The following is a 17,503-nucleotide window of genomic DNA, read 5'->3' on the forward strand; positions in this document are numbered from 1 at the left end:
ACCCTATCTTCGTTAGAACTCCCAACAACAATTCTCAATTCACGCGATCAAAAGCCTTTTCTAAATCAATAAATAAAACATACACCTCTTTCCCTTTTTCTATAAATCTTTCACCAATCGCCCTTAATAATCCAATTGCATCTCTTGTGCCCTTGTCTCTTCTGAACCCGAACTGCTCCTCCTCAACGTCTTCATTTGTTCTTCCATATAACCTTCTGTTCAGTATTCGGAGCAGAATTTTAGCTGCATGAAATATGAGACTAATAGTTCGATAATCCTCACATCTGTTTGGGTTCGATTTCTTAGCCATCGGTATCATGATAGTCTTCAGAAAGTCTTTTGGCCATTCTCCTGTTTTATATATTTCATTGCATAGTCGGAACAATTCTTTCTTGCCCTTGTCTCCCATGCTTTTAATGAATTCGATTGGTATGTTATCTATTCCGGTTACCTTTCCATTCCTAATCTCGGATACAGCTTTTTCAAACTCATCCCGAAGAATACTAAATCCTTTATCATCCTCGCCTACTTCATTTCCTACTTCAACATTTAGACTACATGGTCTATCCCTACTCTCATATAAGTATTCAACGTATTCTTCCTATGACCTCATTTCTCTCGCTGATTACCTTCCCATTCTTATTTTCTACTGCCATCGTAATACCCCCTTGTTTCCTCCGAAATTCCATAGATTTCACCTCCTTGTACATTTCCTCGTATTTCCCAACTCTTTCTAATTCTTCTATGTCCTCGCATTTTCTTTTGTAAAACTCTTCCCTCGTTCTGTCTGTTTCTCTTCGTAATTCATTATTTAACTTTTTCTTTCTGCCCTCTTCTGTATCAACCTGTTTCCACGACCTCCTCTCCCTCATTTTCTGTAACATCTGCTCTGTAACCCATGGTTTCTTAGCCGTTTTGTGTTCGCGGTAACCTACTGCTTCTACTGCAGCCTGCTGTAAGCAACGTTTAATATGTTCCCACCGTGCGTTACTACCTGCGCCTATCCTTTCCACGTTTGAACATTTTTCTTCGAATTTTTCAACGAAAAGATTTCTTAATTCCTAGTTTTTCAACTTTTCAGTATCCAACACTCTGTTGCCTACTTTTCTTCTGCCTACATTTTTCAGGTGAATATCTACTTCGGCCAGCACAAGATTATGATCAGAGAAAATATCAGCCCCGGGAAGGGTCTTCGCGTTCTTTAAGCTATTCCGATACCTGTCCTGAATCATAACATATTCTATCTGATATCTTCCGCCGTCTATTGTGATTTCCATGTGTATCTTCTTCTCTTGTGCTGATTGAACCAAGTCTTCCCAATTACTAGTGAATTCTATCTACAGAAATGCACACGTCCCTCTCCCCTTTCATTTCTTTCGCCTAAATCATATTTGCCTACGATACTACCTTCCTATTTTTCTCCCACAACTGCATTGAAATCTCGCATTAGAATTACGCATGCACCCCTCTTCTCCCTATCTATAATTTCTTCTATTTTCTCATACTTTTACTCTACTTCTTCAGTTGCATGCGAAGTCGTCGGTGTATATGTCTGTATCACCACTAGATCCTTCGTTTTCCCTTTAAGTCTTAACATCATAACTCTATCATCAATAAATTCTACTTTCCCTGCCTTCTCCTTTAAGCGCTTTCCAAGAATTATTCCTATGCCATTATGACTGCCCTTTTCATTACCTGAGTAAAACATTCTATATCCTTCGCTGTTCAACACCCCATTACCTTCCATCTAAACTTCACAAACGCCTACCAAATCTAGATTATTTTGTTTCATTTCTTATTTAAGATTTTCTGATTTTCCTCCCTGTAACATAGTACGTACGTTTCATGTCCCTATTCTAAACCTTTTGCTCTTCCCTGTCTTTCTTTCTCTATCTGTCTTCCCCCCAATTATTACTTTCTCGTCCAATAGTCCTTTCCAAACCATCCCCCTCCCGGAGATCCGAATAGTGGGATATTTTACCTCCGGAACTATATTTTAACCTGCGAAAGACCATTGAACGTATGTTCTCTTTTTGTTGCTAGCGAACTAGGGAAAATAGAGTGGTGGTTTCCCGTTGCCTTCCACCTTGCAGTATCCCAGCCGTTCAAGTCACTCTGACCACGAATGGAACTAAATGTCCAAGTTGCCGTACCAATCACTATGATTTCCGACAACTAGGCTACTGAAGAACTGCTGCCTTCTCCCAGAACACTCTTCGTCTGGCTACTCCACTTAGATCAATTCGGTAGGGGTGGTCCTTCCAGTAGTGAACTACCACCGACATAGCTCTAAATTTCACTATAGCACGCAATCCTCCCCACCCGACACCTAAGTGTCTTCGTAAAGGTGGTGTTTATCGGGGAGTGGGGGGACCAAAAAAAAAAAAAAAAACACGTTACCACCATGTCCGCCATCTTGAAGTATGCCATTTTGAAAATCACTTTATTTTTTAAAATTGGAAAGTAGTCATGCGGCACATGTTTTAAGACTGTTTTTTGATCAGGAATGAAATGCTGTTGTCCATTTTCTTATATCACTAACCGTTAATAAATTATGGCCTGTTTTATAGTTGCAGATTCCAGTGACTGGACGATGGTACTGATGACCCAAGAACGTATTGAGATCATCCTGATGTGTGGAAATCGCAGCTCGCGTGTGGTGGCTGCGGCATTTAATGCGCTATATCCCGAAAGGGAGCCCATATCCTACAATGGTGTGGCAAAACTCATCAGCAGATTTCAGGAGACGTGTTCTGTGGACGACAGACATCGTAGAGGTCGTCCGAAAACGTTTACAGATGAGGAAACTACAGTTGCTGTCCTCGAATCCTTCAGTAAAAGCCCCCAGTGTAGCATACAGCGTTAATCTCAGGAATGTGGAGTTAGTCGAACGCCCATTCGGATGATATTTTAGACTAACAAGTGACACCCATACAAGATTCAGCTTTACCAGCATCTCATAGAAGAAGATCCAGACTGTCAGGTGCAGTTTGCAGAATGGGCAACAGCACAACTGACAACTAATCTAGATTTCCCCATGACCGTGCTGTTCTCCGACGAGGCGAATTTTTACGTCAATTATATAAGCCTACAAGATCCGGAATTTCCATCATCTTGTGCACCAGATTGAAAATGCATGAGCTTCTGTGCGTCCAGAGACATTGCTGACTGTGCATGAGGATCCGAGGACAGCAACTGTGGTTTCCTCATCTGTAGACGTTCTCGGACGACCTCTACGATGTCTATCGTCCACAGAACACGTCTCCCGGGATCTGCTGATGAGTTTTGCCACACTATTGTGGGGTATGGGCTCCCTTTCGAGGTGTAGCGCATTAAACTCCACAGCCACCACATGCGAGATGTGATTTCCACACATCAGGATGATCTTAATACGTTCCTGGGTCATCAGTACCATCCTCCAGTCACTGGAATCTGCAACGATAAAAGAGGCTATAATTAATCAACGGTTAGTGATATGAGAAAATGGACAGCAGCACTGCATTCCTATTCAAAAGACAATCTTAAAACATCTGCCTTTCAATTTTAAAAAAATAAAGTGATTTTCAAAATGGCGTGCTTCAAGATGGCGGTCGTGGTGGTAACGTGTGTTTTTAGGTCCCCCACCCGTACTCATCATACAGACTTTTCTGTTACAGGACTGTCACCTGACTTTTGGCCCACTCTGTACATTACAAATATTTACAGTTTTGTTTATACACTTCGTCAATTGTCGACTTCATTATTTTTATTTATTTATTTATTTGTTAACAGACAGCAAGTACATCTCAGACGTCATTTTACACTACATGTATAACAAAGGGAGGGATTTCGAATGGTATCGGCCAGGGCCTATATGCTAAGTACTATCCCACCATTTGTCTGGTAGGACTGAGAGAAATCCTGGAAAACATAAGTCAGGACAGTCGGCCGCGAGATATGAACCCGCGGCGACCTTCCGAAGGCCAATCCAATGCGCTCCCAAGTGCACCACGACGACTTGGTGCATTACGTTACTGTTTGAGATTTAAATCAATTAGTTACGTTTTACAGATTCATAACTCCCACATACCTTGCAGTAACAAGATGTAATTTATGTGACATTTACAATATGATTACGGTCTTCATGTATACAAATATAGAAATTTGTACGAGCTATCAGAATTATATTACAGTGTTGCAAACTTGTGTATTTTTTCGTTGTTTTTGCTTTTTTTTTTTTTTTCGTTTTCATTGTTAAATTACAACGAAAGCAAGTGGCTTACAATTTTGTTATTACCCTGTTTGAAAGTTGGTAAGGTGGTGTATCCAAGGACTGGTAGAGGTTCTCCCCACCCACTCTCTTTTTCCATAAAAAGCTGCTGAACTTTGTAACATTTTACTTTTTTTTTTTTTCTTTCTTTGAAATGAATATATCAACCAGAATTTTTGCTGGAAAATCATTCTGCTGCTGTTAGTACAAGCTTTGTGTTTAGTTCTGTAAATCCTGTAAATTTCACTTTGATGTCATTCATAATGCGAAAGTTGTGAGACTCTGAAAACGTGTCGCGAGCAACATTGCTCATTTCGGCAAATATTGGGCCTACGCACTGTGGTGCATATCTTATTATAACTTTGGTTTTTATTTACAGGAATGCTTTTAAACTTGGTATTTTATCTCTTGATACTATCCAGCTAGTGTGTACAACTTTTCACGAAAATCGATTATGGTCACTGGGAAGACCTTTGAAAATTGGACGATCTAAGATGGAATGACCCGCATATATTTATTATAACATCGATAATCTTTCTAAAACAATGTAGAAGTAGTAAAAAAACAAGACAGCACATGAAAAGGGGTCTATGATTCACATACACAGCAAACATATTAATTCTGGTTGTATAGTTCGTATTTATTACATTAATTTTTGATTGTACATAGTTACACGTATTTGCATAATACTCTGAATTACTCGTGATTCTCGACTGTCGCCAAGTGAACATCTGGGTTTAAACCCAATGTGAAAGCCTGGACGATCCACCAAGTAGACTACCGAAATCTGTCACAATACTTCACATTATTGAAACGTGCACGATATAGTACTACAGGACCACTGATTAAAGATGAGTAATAACGCAGAAGTTCTAGGCATTTTGAGATGAACGAGTACTGCACATTTGGATGAAAACATTGTACATGGAGAAACTGTCTGCAAGACAAATATCGCGACTTACTTGACCAAACCACTTCCAAGAAGACCTGTGTGTGAAGTCTTCCAAAGAGATTACGGCTCTAATTTTTTGAGAAACAAAAGGTCCACCAAGCAAAACAATTACTCTAAATATTATTGTAAAGATTTAAACCAATTGCAAGGAACAATAACGAAAGAAAAGTTTATCAATAAAAAGCCTCATCTTGCACCACGACAATGTTGCAATTGGTGCGTTGGAATATAATTTACCACCACAAATGCTTTATTCACCAGATTTGATTCCATTAAACCACCTCTTTTTGTAGCTGAAAAATTGCCTTGGATTCAATTTGTTTCAAGTCAATTGCTTACGAAATTTATGAAATTTAAAATTACCACTTATACTGAAATTAATAGCATGTGAAGAACTTTTTGTATAACATGTATTAAGCCTTCATAATCATCGAAAAACGATGCTCGCCTATGTATTCCAAACGTCGAAAAGTTTTTCAGTTTCTCGGAATACAATTAGATGAGTAGTTTTTATTTTGTACAATGTATTTCATGTGCTCTATCACTCAACATCGCAGTGGCTACCATATGGTAAGCCAGAAACGCAGATTTGATTTTCGGCTTATTCCTACCCTTTTTGCATTCTTTGGAATTTCATTGAATTGACCCTTATACAGAATACAATATAAGAAAAATCAGTTGATTCCTCTTTATTTTTTCGTCCTCGCATAACCGAGCTACCTGTAATCGAGACAGAAGTAAGGAGAATACCTGGCTCTTCTGCTGAGCTCTCGTGAAACTCTTTGGGATAATTCTTTTTTGTTTACACTACTAGCTACGTGCTTTTGTTGTTCCTGTACATTATCGTGTAGTGAGATTGGGTTATAAAAGTTTGAACTGCTGGCCGATGCCTGTAAAAATAACATAAAAAAGCCGTATCTGCCTGTTGAATTGATTCTGCGAATTCTAACAATAACTAGTTCACACATACCATAGAGTTGATTAGATGCCTTTTGTGTAAATAGAATAAGAAGTTGTATTTATGTTTGGAAGGTACGAACGACTATAGAAATAATGCATATGTAATGCTGGTTTAATAAAATAACCAGGTAATAGTTGTCTGCACTGTAAATATAAACTAGCTGCCTTCATAAGTTACACAATCAAGTCAAAAATCTTTTTTTACACTCGTCAGTCAGCAATTTAGACATCTGAAACAATCATAACCAAACACATTGACACATTGAACTGCACTTAAAAAAAAAAAAAAAAAAAAAAAAAAAAAAAAATCCCAATGCGATTTGATCTCGTGTATTCGATATCAATTTACATAAACAAACTACTGAAATTTCCGTCAGTTACCAAGTTCAATGAAACCTCTAAATAAAGACCGATAGGACAAAATTATTTGTCCGTAAATGAGAGGTGTCCATTACCGAGAGGTTACACAAATTTCAGGGTGTCTACTAAAATTCCAAAATGAAATTTCGTGACTTTTTCGTGACCTTTACCAAATCATAAAATTTCCTAGTATTTTCAAGAGCGAATTAGGCCGAATTTTCCTCCATGCGATAGAAACGTACTTTGCTTGCGATTTGGTAGCGTCTGAAGCCGACGATAGACATTTTTGTTATTGAAATTTGACATTTTATAGAACAAAATTTTTCAATCTGTACTTACATTTGTACAGTTAAAAAAATCGTGACCCCAAAACTAAATTTCGTGACTTTCATGACCGTTTTCTTATTTCGTGACTTTTTCGTGACTTTCGTGACCGACAGACACCCTGAATTTAGATTACTCACAGCTCATGCAGTAACTGTATTCAGTACACAGTAAATACATTAGTTATAATTGGAAATATAGGCTAATACCATAATACTGTACTCAGTGTTTGAATTACTGGAGGATGAGGAGAATATCGTAAACAAACGACAGTGTCGATAGAGAACGTGTTCATATAGTCTGCAAACCTTACTGTGTGTGTGATAGTTTTCTTCTCAAGCAGTGTTTCTTCGAAGTACACTTTCGACAGCTTTGCATTCCCATAGTTCGAAACACTCTTCCACTGAGCTATAATATATTAAATTCCAATTACATGCACTTTAGTATATAGCACCTTCTTCAGTACATAATATAAAAGAACGATCGCCCATATCCTACGTTCTGTCAATCTGGTTAAAAGTTCACATTCACAAACTTTCAATACTCTTTGATATATATACAGTATATATGCAAAATCCTACGGGCTTCAATGGTCAAAACGGATACACAAGAATACTTTCTATAACGCGATTAATTGGTTCCACGCTACGCAAAATCACGTTGTTCGAGGTCTGCAATGGATCTTAATTCAATTTTGTTAATCACAAAAATTTACCTATTTACAAAATTTTGAATTGGCAAACTAATTGCTGCCAATCTATATTAATATTTTTTTTCATAGTGTGAAACTACAATAGACTTCTAACTAAGGGAATTCAATACTCAAACTTGAAGTAGTACATCTATAACTATTGGTTGCAATAGATTAATACAATAAAAGATAGAATATGTTTCTCGGACGCTGAATGCGTATCAAAAAGCCATTATCTACTATACCTTACTGTTTTTGTTCTGTGGCAATAAAGGGTGAAACCGAAAATCATTAATATGAACCAATTCCAGATTGAATAGATGGAAAGCTAAATCGATTCCAAAAACTGCATCCTGACATCTCTTTACCGTTTTTACTCTATGGAAATCAGTACTGAAACCGGAAGTTGTAGTAAATTTCAACCATTTATGGTTTTGTAGTGTGTTGCTGGTTGTAATGTATGTAATCTTAAAAGTCTAAATCGATTGCAGAAAACCGCTTGCCGCTATCTATTACTACTTTTGTTCTATAGTGATAAATACTGAACTGGAAATGGTTAACTTTAGCCACTTCCGGATTCAACAGAAGGTTAAGGGAGGAGAGAGACTACTCCTGGAAAGCTGAATCGACTGCAAAAAGCTGCATCTCGATCTCTCTTACCGTTTTTGCTCTAGGAAATCAGTACTGAAACCGGAAGTAGTGGTAAATTTCAACTATTTCCGGTTATGGCAGTGCAGCGGCTTGTGACGATATGGTCTCTTGAGACGCTGAATTATTTGCGAAAAACAGCTTCTCGCTAACTATTCCGTTTCCGTTCTATGGTGACAAACATTGAAACCGGAAATGGCTAATTTGAACTACTTCCGATTTGAGTACAGGGTTAATGAAGAAGCTGGAACTTATTCTTGGAACGTTGAATCGATTGCAAAAAACCGCATCTCAATATCTCTTATCGTTTTTGCTCTGATACCTGTCAACAGACGGACGGACGGACAAAGGATTTCTATAAGACTTCCGACACTTATCCATAACATAGTCTGGAAATCTAAAAAATGAATGTGATCTTTGTTATACTATCACGCCCGAGTTAGTACCTACCTCGAACAAGGCTTTTTACATCATGTTACTGTGACTGAAATGCTTATAATAAGGAGGTAGAAGGGTTCAAAATTTATAGCAAAAACAGAATATTTCACTCCGCAACAGCGGATTCATTAATTTTTACATTTATATGTTTGTTTCTCACTATTACACGTCATGAACTATTTTCTATTACTTGCAACGTAGACCTTCAACATAAATGACACAATGTCAGCAAGGAAACAACCTTAAGAAGGCCTCAGAACAGCAAAAGAAGAGGAAATCATTTCCTTGTTCATTATGAACTTACACTATATCTATCTATTCCACACGCACAATCTTCTGAGTGAGTTCTGCGCTCTACCTATTCTACTAGCTAGATCTTCTATAAAGAACTGCGGTAAAGAACTGGTTCCCTACCTCCTTGCTAACCGGTCTCTAAACCTTCGTTTTGAGTAAAGGTAAAAGTTAGTAGTATGATGTATACAAAGTGCTTGATTTCTTGTGTGTGAACTAGATATTGATTACCAATTCATTACAATACTCACCTTAATTTTGGATGGAAATATACAGGTTGCTAATGCATACTGTCCTTTAAAAACACGAGTAAAGCATTCCTTCTCAAGCTGTGTCGGATTTCCTAAATGAATTGTTCTTGTAATATCAGTCGTTCCATCCCTGGAAAACAATAAAAAAACACATTCATTATACTTGGTCGTTACAACAGAAAGGAACAGAATTATTACTATTCACCTCAATTAGTACTATTACAAAGTTCTACCATTCTTTTATACATATTATTAATGTAGTCTGAACCATTCATACAAAACTTGTGCATGGAAACTACTACGAACACAACATTTATTTAAGGTAATTTAAAAGTTTTATAAGTTCGGGGAAGTGCTGTTAAATGCCAGGTACTGGTTCTGTCTAATCCACACTGGGTAAGATACGTCTCGGATGGTCGCCTTTGCCACGATGATGATATGACTAGTTGGATGATTTAGAGTTTCGCGTTATTTTTTAGCACCGAGGTTATGAGAGGTGAACTTACTGCTTAACGTAGGTTTTAAACCGCCAAACACCCAGCGGGAATCGAACCAAAAGCCGAAAGCGAGTAACCATACAGTTAAAGAGGAAATGGCAAGATTATATATATGTATGATATGATATATGAGGAATTAATCTTGTAGGACCCTTCTTTAATGACTCACCCCGAGAACTATCTACATTTGCTGGATCGAATTATGTTTACACCGTTCTTGACAAAGAATGAATATTTCCGAAGTACTTTTAATATGACGGTTTACTTCTAAATTTTGGTCATAGTGTGAGGAAATATCTGGACCTCTGGCTTCCGCGTTGGTGAATAGCTGGCCACCACGCTCTCTCATTTAATCCCACTAGATTTTTATCTGTGGGGTATTTTAAGTCACCGGTGTACTCCTAAAAATTCGAGATGTTCCCTATCATCTGAGAAGACGAATTGTGGCGTACTATGTACTTAACTACACATTCTCCGTACTAGACATTTGAAAAGTATGAGGGTCTAAAATGACGACCATTTGAGGAATAAAGTGGTTGAAAGATTTCCTTCCTCCTTCATCCCAAAAGAATACATTTGGTCACAGCATTATCTTATAAGGAAACATTTCCATATTACTGCGGTGGTTCTACAGTTTTGGGATACTCTGTGCTTGAGAGTAAATCCTAAACATTACACATGATTGATGATTAAAAAAACTCAATTCAAACCTTATCGTTTGTTCCCTAAGTTATTTAATATACTGTAACTTGTGTTTTTTTTTTAATTTTATTTATTTGTTTGTGTGTGTGTGTCCAAAATCATCACGTGTATAATATAAAAATTCGCCCAATGAACTTCAACCGTTTACTTGAACCAATGTCAGATTTAGAATAAACATATGCAGGTATTGGCAACACTGTTCATCCGGTGCTGTTTGTCAATACACGAGCAGATGTCGCCCTTTCTCTAGTTGCTTCGTGCAAAGTTTCGTTTCTCTGTCTTTTTTAGTTTCTCCGTTATCACGGTTGGAAATTTTAAATTATAATGTGGAAACGTAATTTCATGACTTTGTCGTTAAATCGGCACGGGTTAACGTTCTCGTAGAGAGCTTCTATTTCACTAATGCATGTTTATGTTCACATAGAATACATTTCGGGGGTATGCGTATCGCAACACGAAATTACACAAAATAAGGGATACCCTAATCTATCTATCTATCTATCTATCTATCTATCTATCTATCTATCTATCTATATATATATATATATATATATATATATATATATATATATATATATAGAGAGAGAGAGAGAGAGAGAGAGAGAGAAAGAGAGTTTGTATTACATTTGAAGAGAACGTTCCATTAAAATTCTACTGTATTTTCTGAGAATTTCTAAAATTCGATTTAGGTGTCAATGTCAAATCCCCAAAGTAAATGGAAGCATTTTGATGACTTAGAAAAAAAATCAATCCCAATAATGGTTTAGGATTCAAGGGTATAATTCTAAAACAATAAACATGACTTATTCCTTAAGAAAAATTTCCAAAATATTGCTTCGTTTGAAATAATTTTAGCTCCAGATCCCCTATGAGATTACTAATAATTTTTACACGCTTCACATTATCTGGAACCAAATGTTCAGGCTAAGCAGAAATCATAGCCACAGTGTCAATTATTAAGTTTTGTTGAATTCCAGTAACTGTATCTGAGACAAGTCATAACCTTGATTCTACTCTGATGAGGATTTATGCGTTTGATTTTCTACCAGACCTGCCCTATTATCCGTAGACAATTTCACTTTAAATTTTGCTTAGGAGCTTGACCAAATCTCGCAATATGACTAGATCATTTGCAAGCCCTACATATTATCGAATTTAGTTGTGCGAATTTGAATTATTTTGACCTATGCTCTGGTTATTGCCTAAACTACCTTGTGCTTTGTTCTCCCAGTTAAAATAATTCTGTGGCCTTTTTTCTTTTTGTAACTATTATTGTATTTATTCTCATTTTTCATGGATGTTTCACGATTTTACATAAGGCTCTATATATTTTCGCACGTTTTGTCAATCTCTATTTGAGAATTAGAGTTAGAAATATCCCCCTTGCTCGCTTCAGTATGGCTTTTGCTTATGAGTTTGCTTAACTTGCCCCAAATCTTAAGAAAATCTATTTCACCATTATGAAAGGAACTCGGCCTTTGTAATTGGATGTTCATAAGAAGGTAGTAAATGTTACGAAGAGAGATACGAAGAATCATAATGCGTTTGCACAAATGGACAAAAAATTCCCTAAATATTAGGTAATAATGGTGTCTGGTCAGACATCCAAGAAGTATGAGTAAAACCATAAGACATTCCTTGTGGAATAAAATGAATTCGTACATAAACATTCATTTCCTGCTGTTCTTCTCTAACACGTTCATTTAACATAGTTTTTATTCAAACGTTTAATTAATTCGCCTACTGAGGCAAATTGCTTGTCAGCAACTACATTCATATACTTTGACCTAGGACCATCTATAATATACATAATTGTCTGTTGGATAGAGCATTGAGTCAATATAATGCTATTAATCTAGCTTTCCTAATAGCATATATTTGCAGAGACTAATAGATTGTCTGCCTCTACGCAATGTGTCTTCTACTGTTACAGGTGAAGATATACCTCGAAAGGTAGAAATCATATCTTTCTTCACATCCTCATAAATACTTTGAGTCATATATACTATCTTATTTATATTTTAAGAATCAAAAGCTATGCCTGTAAGACATGGTAAAACTTCTTCGAGATTGTCTTATTCCACTTGTAATACCTTTCGGCATTTTCTAACTGTTTGAAAGATAAATCTACTCTACAAGGTTTATAATCATAGTAAGCGAAAATTTTCACCAATTGACCTATACACCCATAAAATTATTCCGATTTTCATTAGTTAATATTGCTATGCTGTAATTCTATGTGCCGACGCAGGAACAACTATAAATGAATGCATATCTTTGAGCTAAAGGAACTACAACAGCTGAGAACTGCCATTACTGATTGTTAATGATACCACTGTAAATTGGCCTTATAAGCTGTATATGGAAGTTTGTTCAATAATCAAATAATGAAATGAATAAAACTAAAATCTCATGTAGGTGTTACTATTTAATAACATAGCCTTCAAGTGAAATATTAAGCGAACATACAAATCCAACACCTAGATGTTATAAGTGTTTCAACACTATGAAAACGCTTATTACCATGTATCTTTTTACATTGGAAGAAAGAAAGGAAAAGAAAACTAAGAATATTTTTAACACTCTCATTTACATCTACAAAGCAGAAATTTTACGAATGTAATTATAAACGGTCATCGCTATAATGTAATTCTTTCACTGCATACATGGTTAACTGTACAAAGGTGCTAATATGGTTATTGTCGCAATGACTGATGAGTTTATTGACATAACGAAAGTACACTGAATACACCACAGAGAATATAAGATGCTATACCAACCAGACATTTTAATGAAACATAAAGCAAATGGAGCTTCAAATGTTTCTAGCATTAATCTTTAGATCATTTTACACAATACATAGTTGATAATATTCACAGTGTACCTACCTGTATTGGCCACCAGAATCACATAAGTATAGTTCATTAGCAGTTATTTGCCTGTCAGTATCAGGTTTTGCTTGATAATGAATAATAGAACCATTCGGTCCAACTGCAGAGATCGTCTCGAAACTTGGACCTACAAAATCTTCTTGCTCCCTACAGTAAAAACACAAGAAGAAGGAGAAACTCAGAAAACTGAAACTTTCAAAACACACTTATCTCAACACGCAGTCATCACTCCTATGCATAAACAATACACAGCGCTATAAGCATGCGAATAATGTTATCGTATTTGTCGTCAAGAATCATTCATCGCATTCTCCAGCAATGAACCACATTCAATACAGATGAACGACGCTGCAACGGCTGTTTTAACCGTTTGTCCAGATAAAATGGACCCTTCTTGCAGACGACTACATCTATAAATCTATCACAAGGATAATATAGTGAGTTAGAAAAGTCCATAATGCGAAAGGACCATATGCAGAAAAGAAAGCAGAGTGAAGATGTAACTGCAGGTACAATTGTCTGTACCTGTAATTGTTTGATTCACTTAGTGTTCTTTGTTTGAAGTCTACAGCGCCTTATCAGGATTACACGGCCCATGGACATGGTTTAACAAGGGAAATGAACTATCTACGATATTTTGGATAGAAATCACTACAGATCAAACGAAGCTAAGTCTCCGCTCCAAAGACGAAAAGGAATATTTGGCCATGCAGGTGCTCTCACGTTGTGTTCTGAGTAGACGACGATTTTTATGTTTCTTCCTTTCTCTTGTTATAGTACAACGCTATTTTGTTGATTTGTTAATGATATTCCAAATATTTCATGATGATTGTAGTTTTATTAAGGTCACACTATTTTGCAGCAAATTATGAACAAAATTTAAATATTACAAACAAAACGCAAAGCACTATTATACTTCGTTTGTTTTAACCCTTATTGAGGTTTAGTATTCCTTTCCAGCATTGAGGCTGTATGACATGGGGACTACAGTTGAAAGTGGAATCCAAACTACCATAATGATTTCAATGTTCTCCCATCGGGACTCAAGCCCAGGAACACGTATACTAAAGGCGCGCGCGCTAGCCATTAGATCAGAAGGAAGTGCTTTAAACGTCATTTATGGATGTATTCTCCACGCAACGAACCAAGAAAACGTGGTATTAACTAACAGCCTTAAAATTTTCTCACACATAGCTCTAAGATCCGTCTTACAACTGGATTACGAAGATTTACAAGCACAAAAGATCGATCAAAAATACCACAAATAATAATAATAATAATAAAATATCTTTTTTAGAAAATCAATACCGCATGTAAAAACATATTCACATTACATCTTTTAATTTTTGTTAAATTCTGTAATAATAATAATAATAAAATAATAATAATAATAATAATAATAATAATAATAATAATAATAATAATAATAATAATAATAATAATAATAAATTCCCTGTCAAATCGACACTTATATAACAAGATTAACAACAGAAAATTTTCGTTTTAAAAAAAAGACAAACACGTAAAGATATTCATCCTATATGAGGAACTGCCTTTCAATCTTAAAAAACATTAATCCCTACAAAACTATCAGGGATAGGGAGATGCCGATGCAAATAGCAATGGATCCAAATCTAAAAAAATCTATTATTACGTTAAGGATAAAGGTATAATAAAAAATATTGTTTCACAGCTACCATGCTTTTCTGATTATGATTTCTGAATCTATGTATATAATTATTCATAAATTTCTTCCTTCAATAGATAAATGAGCCCTCAAATTATAATAAAAAATTTTTTCTGGTACAAAGGTACAATTATAATTCTTACGGAAGATGCTGAAAATATGTTTAAGTTCTTAAATAAGAAAATTCTCTCTATATTACAACAAGGAACTCTCTCATTTTATTATAACAAACTTACCATTACTTTAGTAATCATCATTATACATTTCTCTGGACATCTACACACAGAAAATATACCATAGTTTCATCTAATAAAACTATTCTAAAATTTCATTTACATAGAATTTTGAATCAAACATGAATGAGAATAAAATGAGTTACACTGTTCTGGTAATTAAATACAAAATAAACTTCCTACTCTCATTAGTCGTTATAACAGAACAGACAAATTAAAAAGAAAACTAAAAAGACGCTTACGAAACTTTTTATCCTCATCTTTAAACGCAAGCAAAGTTACGCGTTACGCAAGCTAAGTTACTTTTTATCCTCAGTTACGCAAGCAAACTATGCTTTACTGTCTCCTAGAAGAATATCAGCTTTAATTTTGAGACAGTATTTTCTACGATTAAATGTGCTTACTTACCAAGCACTCCAACACAACTGGGGACCTCCCTCGTGGTTAAGCGGTTAGCGTACACGCCTTTGGCGTGGTAGACCCGGGTTCGATTTCCAGCGGGAGTTCATGTTGTTCAGATCTTATGTTAAGCTGTAGGTCTACGCTCGTAGGTCTATAGCCTCGTTGCGCAAAGAGACGCTAAACTTAAAATCAAATCGAGTAAGAAATGTGACTATCAATTTTTGATCGCAAGACGTGTTGAACAATATGATCTGTTGAAAACGGAATAATGACATCTGAAAGACAAATCTGACATATTTTCACAACGCTTTGAAAAATGATTCTTCGTGACTACGCGTGTTTAAGGTCCGATTTCCAGACGGGTTACCTTCTTGGAAAGAACCACAAGTAGTAGTTCAGATCCCACTTTAAAGAGTATGACTGATTTCATAAAGCGTTGATGCTGAAAAGTGGCGTTAAACTCCAATATATCGCTCAACTTTTAACAATAGGGAACATAATTCTTTCGAGGGAACAGGAATACTGGATCACGATTTCGTACAGAGAGAGAAAAGTGGTTTGCAAACGGGAATCTAATGGAGTGGACTGTGCAGCATCACATCTAGTGACTTCCGCTTCAGGAAATGGGGTACTTAAAAAATGTTTATGCACGAAAACTACACCATACCCGTATGCAAAGACAAGCTGTTCAAAATCGTCTACCTGCTACATACAGCAATGGCCGACTTTCGATGCTGAGATTGCTTATATGAAACATAAGCGAAAAGAAGATAGGATCAATATCAGAAAACCAGTAAATACTATCGTTTACTTTCAATAAAATGTAACTTTCAAATGTCACTATTCCTTCCCGAAAAAATAAATAGTAGCAGCACACCATGCAGACAAATATGTAGCGACTTTTTAAACTGATCATGTACAGTCACGAACATAAATAAGTAAAGGTAAGGGTCTTTATTTCTTATGTCTCCAACTTCTACTTATTAATGTTCGTGGCTGTACATCAGGCAAGCGTCTATTTCAAAATTAATTGTAAATGAGAAGTATTAACGAGTAGACTATTTAATTTTCTGTCGTTAGTAAGCTCAATTAATTGAAATGCATATGCAGCAACTTTTAACAGTTAATTTCTAATTGATAACTATTTGGTCTAGGAATTAATTCGTGCGGGTGGACAAGAGATGGCGCAACGAACGGAGCGTCCCACAGTTCCGTGTATCCACACATGTGTTGCAAACCCCTGTCATCGCGTATCGTTCGTAGTATAGGGCAGTGGATTAAAGCGTCAACAACACCAGTTTGTAGTTAAGTGAACATGGCGCAATTTGTGCCTGATAAAGTGTTTTTGCGGGGTGTCCTGCTGCATTACTTTAACATGCAGAAAAGTGCGACTGAAAGTCATCGTATTTTGGTGGAAGTGTATGGTGACCATGCTCTAGCTGAGCGAACGTGTCAGAAGTGGTTTGCACGGTTTAGAAGTGATGATTTCGGCTTGGCAGACCAAGAGCGAGCTGGACAGCCAAAAAAATTTCAAGACGAAGAATTGACAGCATTGCTCGAGCAGGATTCGTGTCAAACGCAGGAACAACTTGCAGCAGCATTAGGCGTTGATCAAACAACAGTCTCCAAACGCTTGAAAGCCATGGGAATGATTCAAAAGATGTCACATTGGGTTCCACATGAATTGAAAGACAGAGACGTTGAAAGACGAAAAACCATTTGCGAATTGCTGCTTCAACGACAGAGCAGAAAGGGGTTTCTGCATCGAATTATTACGGGTGATGAGAAGTGGATCCATTATGAGAACCCTAAACGAAAAAAGGACTAAGTGAAACCAGGTGAACCAGGTCCATCACAACCAAAACGAGATATTCACTGTGCAAAGGTTATGCTGTGCATATGGTGGGATATGAAAGGTGTGGTGTAC

The 17,503-nt window shown here is 36.3% G+C and overlaps 1 protein-coding gene across 5 annotated transcripts in view; it reads right to left on the reverse strand.

Annotated features, from left to right (window-relative positions):
* Positions 1-17,503, reverse strand: part of ApepP (Aminopeptidase P) — a 66,760-nt gene that overhangs the window by 9,516 nt on the left and 39,741 nt on the right. For all 5 annotated transcript variants that reach the window (XM_081761905.1, XM_081761924.1, XM_081761915.1 and 2 more), the window contains exons 9-10: positions 13,252-13,401; positions 9,165-9,294 (exon numbers count right to left, since the gene is read on the reverse strand). In XM_081761905.1, coding sequence (XP_081618031.1) covers positions 9,165-9,294; positions 13,252-13,401 — 280 coding nt within the window. The remainder of the gene's footprint in view (positions 1-9,164; positions 9,295-13,251; positions 13,402-17,503) is intronic.

This window comes from Thermobia domestica, chromosome 1 (assembly GCF_964235325.1).
Source record: "Thermobia domestica chromosome 1, izTheDome1.hap1.1, whole genome shotgun sequence".
Taxonomy (NCBI): Eukaryota; Metazoa; Arthropoda; class Insecta; order Zygentoma; family Lepismatidae; genus Thermobia; species Thermobia domestica.